This window comes from Siphateles boraxobius, unplaced genomic scaffold (genome assembly GCF_051911475.1).
Source record: "Siphateles boraxobius isolate OS27281-9 unplaced genomic scaffold, OSU_SipBor_1 44, whole genome shotgun sequence".
In the NCBI taxonomy this organism is placed as follows: domain Eukaryota; kingdom Metazoa; phylum Chordata; class Actinopteri; order Cypriniformes; family Leuciscidae; genus Siphateles; species Siphateles boraxobius.
In genome coordinates, this window is record NW_027509075.1 from 137,501 (window position 1) to 147,500 (window position 10,000).

A 10,000-nucleotide genomic window follows, 5' to 3' on the forward strand; every position below is an offset into this window, starting at 1 on the left:
TCTGACGTATGAAGAGGATAATCTGCACGTTTATAATATTAATCTTGATCTGCACGTTTATAATATTACCAGCCCTTAATCTGCACGTTTATAATATTACCGGCCCTTAATCTGCACGTTTATAATATTACCGGCTCTTAATCTGCACGCTTATAATATTACCGGCCCTTAATCTCAACGTTTATAATATTACCGGCTCTTAATCTCAACGTTTATAATATTACCGGCCCTTAATCTCAACGTTTATAATATTACCGGCCCTTAATCTGCACGTTTATAATATTACCGGCCCTTAATCTGCACATTTATAATATTACCGGCCCTTAATCTGCACGTTTATAATATTACCGGCTCTTAATCTGCACGTTTATAATATTACCGGCCCTTAATCTGCACGTTTGTAATATTACCGGCCCTTAATCTGCACGTTTATAATATTACCGACCCTTAATCTGCACGTTTATAATATTACCGGCTCTTAATCTGCACGTTTGTAATATTACCGGCCCTTAATCTGCACGTTTGTAATATTACCGGCTCTTAATCTGCACGTTTATAATATTACCGGCCCTTAATCTGCACGTTTATAATATTACCGGCCCTTAATCTGCACGTTTGTAATATTACCGGCCCTTAATCTGCACGTTTATAATATTACCGGCTCTTAATCTGCACGTTTGTAATATTACCGGCCCTTAATCTGCACGTTTATAATATTACCGGCCCTTAATCTGCACGTTTATAATATTACCGGCCCTTAATCTGCACGTTTATAATATTACCGGCCCTTAATCTGCACGTTTATAATATTACCGGCTCTTAATCTGCACGTTTATAATATTACCGGCCCTTAATCTGCACGTTTGTAATATTACCGGCCCTTAATCTGCACGTTTATAATATTACCGGCCCTTAATCTGCACGTTTATAATATTACCGGCTCTTAATCTGCACGTTTATAATATTACCGGCTCTTAATCTGCACGTTTATAATATTACCAGCTCTTAATCTGCACGTTTATAATATTACCGGCCCTTAATCTGCACATTTACACACACCAGCCGACATTCGGTTTCTCGAGCGCCAACAGAGACCAGTTCTAACGCAACGGCAGAAGATCCAGCAAAGCCTGAAACTGTTCTGTCGTCGAGCACAGACGAGCACTGAACACTATTGACCAGAACATGTCACCGCTGTCTTATAAACACCTCAGGAACTGTGGACACTTGTGTAGAAGTTCAACATGATGATGAAATGATCAGTGTAACTCCACAACAACTACATAAATGTCTCCACTAACATTCAGAAACTCTTCCTGAGTCTCTCCGTAAGGCTGCACTCACTACTGGTTATTCTGGGATTCTGGATGAGTGAGATTGGCCTGTTTTGTTATTGAAAATTTAAAGACTCCGCCCTCTTCTGAATGGAGGTGGAGCTGCAGCTCATTTGCATTTAAAGAAACGGCACATTTTTGTCAACCAAAAAGGTGCAAATTTTTCAAGCTATAATAAATGATTTGGGGGGAATTTTGAGCTGAAATTTCACCGAAACATTATGGGGACACCATAGATTTAAATTACATCTTGTGAAAATGGGTATAATATGTCATATTTTGTGTCTAATTATTTACTTATGTGGCAAGTAGCCGTGTAACAAGCGAGATAATGTACATCTAGCCGGTTGTTATCTCAGAATAAACCCCCTTCCGGTGTGTGTGTGTGTGTGTGTGTGATCTCAGAATAAACCCCCTTCAGGCTGATGCAAGACCTGATCCTGATCACCCTGTCGGGTTTATTCTGAGATAACAACCGGCTGGATGTACTTTATCCCTTACATAAACAGCACTGCTAACCCTTCTTCTAAATTACAGGAGTGAAACATTCCTTTACCCAGGGTTAAAAGCGGCGTTTAGCACCACGATACGTCCAGTGTGAAAAGCCCTGCTGAGTATGTGCTTGTCTTGATAGGAGTGATTTTGTGTGTTGTTGTGAGGGTGTGAGTGTGTGTGTGTGTGTGTTGTGAGTGAGTGAGTATGTTTTGTGTCTCCAGCTGCTTGCCTCTTTGGCCTGACCCGTGGCCTCCCTCAGCTGCTGAACCTCCTGCTGCTGCTCCTCCTGCAGTGTGTGCAGGTCTGAGGCGTGAGCTGAGATCTCGTCCTCCAGAGCTCCTCTCAGGGCTGTCAGCTCCCTCTCCCTGCGCCGTAACACCTCCTCCTGCTCCTCCTGCAGCAGCTGCAGCGCCTGGAACTCACCCCGCAGCACACACAGCTCCTGAGAGACGAGACGCAACACACACACAGCTCCTGAGAGACGAGACGCAACACACACACACAGCTCCTGAGAGACGAGACGCAACACACACACACAGCTCCTGAGAGACGAGACGCAACACACACACACACAGCTCCTGAGAGACGAGACGCAACACACACACAGCTCCTGAGAGACGAGACGCAACACACACACACAGCTCCTGAGAGACGAGACGCAACACACACACACAGCTCCTGAGAGACGAGACGCAACACACACACACAGCTCCTGAGAGACGAGACGCAACACACACACACACAGCTCCTGAGAGACGAGACGCAACACACACACAGCTCCTGAGAGACGAGACGCAACACACACACACAGCTCCTGAGAGACGAGACGCAACACACACACACAGCTCCTGAGAGACGAGACGCAACACACACACACAGCTCCTGAGAGATGAGACGCAACACACACACAGCTCCTGAGAGACGAGACGCAACACACACACACAGCTCCTGAGAGACGAGACGCAACACACACACACAGCTCCTGAGAGACGAGACGCAACACACACACACAGCTCCTGAGAGACGAGACGCAACACACACACACAGCTCCTGAGAGACGAGACGCAACACACACACAGCTCCTGAGAGACGAGACGCAACACACACACACAGCTCCTGAGAGACGAGACGCAACACACACACACAGCTCCTGAGAGACGAGACGCAACACACACACACAGCTCCTGAGAGACGAGACGCAACACACACACAGCTCCTGAGAGACGAGACGCAACACACACACACAGCTCCTGAGAGACGAGACGCAACACACACACAGCTCCTGAGAGACGAGACGCAACACACACACACAGCTCCTGAGAGACGAGACGCAACACACACACAGCTCCTGAGAGACGAGACTCAACACACACACACAGCTCCTGAGAGACGAGACGCAACACACACACACAGCTCCTGAGAGACGAGACGCAACACACACACACAGCTCCTGAGAGACGAGACGCAACACACACACAGCTCCTGAGAGACGAGACGCAACACACACAGCTCCTGAGAGACGAGACGCAACACACACACAGCTCCTGAGAGACGAGACGCAACAAACACACACACAGCTCCCGAGAGACGAGACGCAACACACACACACACACACAGCTCCTGAGAGACGAGACGCAACACACACACACACACAGCTCCTGAGAGACGAGACGCAACACACACACACACACAGCTCCTGCGAGACGAGACGCAACACACACACACAGCTCCTGAGAGATGAGACGCAACACACACACAAAGCTCCTGAGAGACGAGACGCAACACACACACACACACAGCTCCTGCGAGACGAGACGCAACACACACACAGCTCCTGAGAGATGAGACGCAACACACACACAAAGCTCCTGAGAGACGAGACGCAACACACACACACACACACACACACACACACACACACAGCCCCTGAGAGATGAGACGCAACACACACATACAGCTCCTGAGAGATGAGACACAACACACACAGCTCCTGAGAGACAAGACGTATCACACACACACACACAAACAGCCAGGGGCGGAGTGGGACCAAAAAATCTAGCGGGAAATTTCGTAGACCACTGGCCTAGGGGGGTATTTTTTGGTATATATATTGTTTTTCAAGAACCCTTTTAAAATTATTTTAAATAGATTAAGAAAGCCACCACTACTGGTTACATCTATAGTTAGATTGATTTGTTTAGATCCAGTGAAGTCGTGTCCCACCACTTTTTCTCAGGATCGATATTGTCCGCCACCAATTTTTGAAACATTGAGGCACTAATGTACTAATACAAATAAATAAAACATCTCCAGTTAACTAGCAGATCATTCATTTTGTTCGCTAAATAAGAGATCTAGCGCTAAAATGTGTGGGTTTTTTTTTAATCAAGCTGAGCGCTCGTTGCCGCGACGATCGGTTGTCACGGATAGTGTTCTTGTGGTGTGGCGTGCGCAGTCTTCACTCGGACTAGGGACTTCAATCTATCGCTGTTGCGAAGATTCATTCCGGTGAAATCACAAAATAAAATAATTTACACAAACGTGTCCCTGCTTGATATAGACTGTAACCACTGATGAACATATTCAGTTTTGATGAGAGAAAAAAAAACTATACGGGTGCGGATTAGAACCCGTAACCTCTGACACGCTTGGCAAAAGATCTACCACTAGACCATTTAAGAACTGAAACTGAATTTGCGGATCCATGCATTTATTTACGGATTGAGCAGAGCGGCTGTACAGTTTGACCAGTGGGCAGCTGCCACAAACCAGGCTGCCGGATGGTGTTGCTTAGAAACTCGCAATGTATAACTATTATCAGATCGGCCCTCGCGACCTCAAAACACTACCGGCCCACAGGGAAAAGTCCCAACTCTCCCGATTGCCACTCCGCCCCTGCACACAGCTCCTGAGAGACGAGACGTAACACACACACACACAGCTCCTGAGAGACGATACATAACCCACAGCTCCTGAGACAAGACGCAACACACACACACAGCTCCTGAGAGACGAAACGCAACACACAGCTCCTGAGAAACGAGACGCAACACACACACACAGCTCCTGAGAGACGAGACGCAACACACACACACACACAGCTCCTGAGAGACGAGACGCAACACACACACACACACAGCTCCTGAGAGACGAGACGCAACACACAGCTCCTGAGACGAGATCTTTTCCCCCGCATCTCTTCCACCGCATCTCTTCCCCCGCATCTTTTCCCCCGCATCTCTTCCCCCGCATCTCTTCCCCCGCATCTCTTCAGCATCTCTTCCCCCGCATCTCTTCACCCGCATCTCTTCACCCGCATCTCTTCCCCCGCATCTCTTCCCCCGCATCTTTTCCCCCGCATCTCTTCCCCCGCATCTCTTCCCCCGCATCTTTTCCCCCGCATCTCTTCCACCGCATCTCTTCCCCCGCATCTCTTCCCCCGCATCTCTTCCACCGCATCTCTTCCACCGTATCACTTCCCCCGCATCTCTTCACCCGCATCTCTTCCCCCGCATCTTTTCCCCCGCATCTCTTCCACCGCATCTCTTCCCCCGCATCTCTTCCCCCGCATCTCTTCCACCGCATCTCTTCCACCGTATCACTTCCCCCGCATCTCTTCACCCGCATCTCTTCCACCGCATCTCTTCCCCCGCATCTCTTCCCCCGCATCTCTTCCCCCGCATCTCTTCCACCGTATCACTTCCCCCGCATCTCTTCCCCCGCATCTCTTCCCCCGCATCTCTTCCCCCGCATCTCTTCCACCGCATCTCTTCCCCCGCATCTCTTCCACCGTATCACTTCCCCCGCATCTCTTCCCCCGCATCTCTTCCCCCGCATCTCTTCCCCCGCATCTCTTCCCCCGCATCTCTTCCCCCGCATCTCTTCCCCCGCATCTCTTCCCCCGCATCTCTTCCCCCGCATCTCTTCCCCCGCATCTCTTCCCCCGCATCTCTTCCCCCGCATCTCTTCCACCGTATCACTTCCCCCGCATCTCTTCCCCCGCATCTCTTCCCCCGGATCTCTTCCCCCGCATCTCTTCATCCGCATCTCTTCCCCCGCATCTCTTCCCCCGGATCTCTTCCACCGCATCTCTTCCCCCGCATCTCTTCCACCGCATCTCTTCACCCGCATCTCTTCCACCGCATCTCTTCCCCCGCATCTCTTCACCCGCATCTCTTCACCCGCATCTCTTCACCCGCATCTCTTCACCCGCATCTCTTCACCCGCATCTCTTCCACCGCATCTCTTCACCCGCATCTCTTCCCCCGCATCTCTTCCCCCGCATCTCTTCCCCCGCATCTCTTCCCCCGCATCTCTTCCCCCGCATCTCTTCCCCCGCATCTCTTCCCCCGCATCTCTTCACCCGCATCTCTTCACCCGCATCTCTTCCCCCGCATCTCTTCCCCCGCATCTCTTCCCCCGCATCTCTTCCCCCGCATCTCTTCCCCCGCATCTCTTCCCCCGCATCTCTTCCCCCGCATCTCTTCCCCCGCATCTCTTCCCCCGCATCTCTTCCCCCGCATCTCTTCACCCGCATCTCTTCACCCGCATCTCTTCCACCGCATCTCTTCCACCGCATCTCTTCCCCCGCATCTCTTCCCCCGCATCTCTTCCCCCGGATCTCTTCCCCCGCATCTCTTCCCCCGCATCTCTTCCCCCGCATCTCTTCACCCGCATCTCTTCACCCGCATCTCTTCAGCATCTCTTCACCCGCATCTCTTCACCCGCATCTCTTCACCCGCATCTCTTCAGCATCTCTTCACCCGCATCTCTTCACCCACATCTCTTCACCCGCATCTCTTCCCCCGCATCTCTTCACCCGCATCTCTTCCCCCGCATCTCTTCCCCCGCATCTCTTCCCCCGCATCTCTTCCCCCGCATCTCTTCCACCGCATCTCTTCAGCCGCATCTCTTCCCCCGCATCTCTTCCCCCGCATCTCTTCCCCCGCATCTCTTCACCCGCATCTCTTCACCCGCATCTCTTCACCCGCATCTCTTCACCCGCATCTCTTCACCCGCATCTCTTCCCCCGCATCTCTTCCCCCGCATCTCTTCCCCCGCATCTCTTCACCCGCATCTCTTCACCCGCATCTCTTCACCCGCATCTCTTCACCCGCATCTCTTCACCCGCATCTCTTCACCCGCATCTCTTCACCCGCATCTCTTCACCCGCATCTCTTCCACCGCATCTCTTCCCCCGCATCTCTTCCCCCGCATCTCCTCCCCCGGATCTCTTCCCCCGCATCTCTTCCCCCGCATCTCTTCCCCCGCATCTCTTCCACCGCATCTCTTCCCCCGCATCTCTTCCCCCGCATCTCTTCCCCCGCATCTCTTCCCCCGCATCTCTTCCCCCGCATCTCTTCACCCGCATCTCTTCACCCGCATCTCTTCACCCGCATCTCTTCAGCATCTCTTCAGCATCTCTTCACCCGCATCTCTTCACCCGCATCTCTTCAGCATCTCTTCACCCGCATCTCTTCACCCACATCTCTTCACCCGCATCTCTTCACCCACATCTCTTCACCCACATCTCTTCACCCGCATCTCTTCACCTGCATCTCTTCACCTGCATCTCTTCCCCCGCATCGCTTCAGACGAGCTCATACCTGCAGCAGCCCGTCTCTCTCTCCGGCCTCGCAGCTCTTGGCGCTGTCTAACTCATCGTGGATGTCAGACAGCTGCTGCTGCAGATCTCTCATGTCAGAACGACACTGATTACGCGCCCTCCTGGCCTGGAGGAGTCTGAACACACACATACACAGATTCTGATGACTGAAACAATCACATAATCACACTGCAACATCGATGCTGTTACTGACCCTAATCAGCAGCACTGAACTGAAAGTATACTGTAAGATCTTTATTGTATAAAGTTCTGATTCTCACTGGTCGAGTGACGTCTGCAGCTCTTTCTCCATGTCGGTGAGCTTGTGTCTCAGCGTCACCTGCTCCTGTTCGCTCCTCTCTAGCGCCTCCTGGAGTCTCTCCAGCTCCACCACTCTCTCCTCCTTCTCCTCAAGCAGACTCTGGTGGTTCTGTAGAGACACGCATGACGACAGATGACCCTCAGACCACTGAGGACCGAGGTCACATGATCAGATCACGAGACACGCATGACGTCAGACGACCCTCAGACCGCTGATGACCGAGGTCACATGATCAGATCACGAGACACGCATGACGTCAGACGAGCCTCAGACCGCTGATGACCGAGGTCACATGATAAGATCACGAGACACGCATGACGACAGATGACCCTCAGACCACTGAGGACCGAGGTCACATGATCAGATCACGAGACACGCATGACGTCAGACGACCCTCAGACCACTCAGGACCGAGGTCACATGATCAGATCACGAGACACGCATGACGTCAGACGAGCCTCAGACCGCTGATGACCGAGGTCACATGATAAGATCACCTGTAGTGTTTCCTGCAGCTGCTGCTCTAAGTGACAGACGTGGCTCTCTAGCGCCGCCCTCCTGTCCTGGAGATCTTTCACCTGCTCCAGAGGATCTGCAAACTCAAACTGTGAACATACACACACACGTGCACGCACACAAGCATGCATGCGCACACACACATACTCTCTATAAGTTGCAATAAATAAAGTAATAAATAAATGCATTTAATTATAATTATATTAATTGATTGCAACATTCATGATGCATTTCATTATTTCACAAAGTTAGTTTCACACACACTTTATATATTTTATTTTATTCCATATTTCTTGAGGTTATTCATTTTTAAGGGCTTTTTCACAAATAAATGTTTTACAGCTTTTTTTTATTGCTTACGTTTTATTATACTTTTAATTACTTGCCATGATGTATTTAATAATTTCATTTTATATTTATTTAATATTGTCTGTTACATCCCTCCATAATAGGTACCAAAGAAACAGCAGCTACAGTTACTACAGTGAAACTGTCATCAAAACGATAAACATAATTTATGATGACTTTACTACAGTAAGAGCAGCTGTAGTTTACTGTACTACTGTATGATAAAAGGTCTGTTACCGTGGTGAATGTTGGCTCACCTCCTCTAGCGCTCTAAACTTCAGCATGTTGATCTGGTCAAACATCAGCTCCACCTGTCGCCTGGTAACCGCTTCATCCTCACTGGACCTGAGGGAAACCAGCCGCACACACACTCACAGGGTTAATGATTACCATATTCCTGCTCTACTGTAGTGTATTCTCATGCTCTGGGTTCAGTATGACAGATTTCTGAAGTATGCACTGATTGAACCGGATCTCCGGCCCGTTCTCACCCTTCTCTGAGGAAGTTCATCATCAGCAGTTTAACGGTTTCCTCATCGGGATGATCCGGAAGCTCCCACTGTCCCTTCAGGAGATCAGGAGTGGCCTGACACTGACACACACAGCAGGAGCAGACCATCACACACACACACACTCACACTCACACACACACACACACACACACACACACACACTCACACACACACACACTCACACAACCACACACTCACACAACCACACACTCACACAGACTCAGACACACAGCAGGATCATCACACACACACACACACACTCTCACACACCAAGACCATCACACACGACTCCTTCCACTGAATCACACACATTCAGAGAGCGACACATTTGAACAGTTTGTTGTCTCTACCTGAGCCGTTCTCTCCGTCTCTTCCTTGACCTCTGACCATGCAGATGTAGAGCTGACCCCTGTGACCTCTGTGACCCCTGTGACCTCTGTGACCCCTGTGACGGCAGCCGGAGTCCCTGGACGTGTGGATCTGGTCTCCAGACTCCTAGAGCGCCTCTTCTCCTCAGGAGTGGTTCTGCTGTGGTGACGGGCTCTATCGGGCTGAGGGGATCCGCTGGGGTTCTGCTCCTGAGGGACACACACCCTGCTGATGATGTGGGACGGCCGGCAGGGAACACTCTCCACCACCGGACAAGGGAATCCTGCTCCCGGCACCGGGATCCGGGCTCTCTTCACCACCACGGGCGAGTTCGGGGTGCTGGACCAGCGGAGGGGCTCCGGGTTCCTCTGGTTCTGCTGAGCCCACGGGTGCCGGAAGGATCTCAGGGATCTGGAATGATCCGGTGGAGTTTGAGCACTGGAAGCCCTGCCGCTCATACTGGACACACACTCCTGCTGCCGCGGCTCCATCGGGAACA

At 50.9% G+C, this 10,000-nt stretch overlaps 1 protein-coding gene across 1 annotated transcript in view; it reads right to left on the reverse strand.

Annotated features, from left to right (window-relative positions):
• The window catches only part of LOC143708957 (cingulin-like protein 1), a 48,122-nt gene that overhangs the window by 34,720 nt on the left and 3,402 nt on the right, over positions 1 to 10,000 (reverse strand). The window contains exons 2-8 of the mRNA XM_077200166.1: positions 9,483 to 10,000; positions 9,112 to 9,212; positions 8,878 to 8,965; positions 8,254 to 8,361; positions 7,716 to 7,864; positions 7,436 to 7,571; positions 2,059 to 2,271 (exon numbers count right to left, since the gene is read on the reverse strand). The exon at positions 9,483 to 10,000 is cut by the window's right edge and continues 142 nt beyond it. Coding sequence (XP_077056281.1) covers positions 2,059 to 2,271; positions 7,436 to 7,571; positions 7,716 to 7,864; positions 8,254 to 8,361; positions 8,878 to 8,965; positions 9,112 to 9,212; positions 9,483 to 10,000 — 1,313 coding nt within the window. The remainder of the gene's footprint in view (positions 1 to 2,058; positions 2,272 to 7,435; positions 7,572 to 7,715; positions 7,865 to 8,253; positions 8,362 to 8,877; positions 8,966 to 9,111; positions 9,213 to 9,482) is intronic.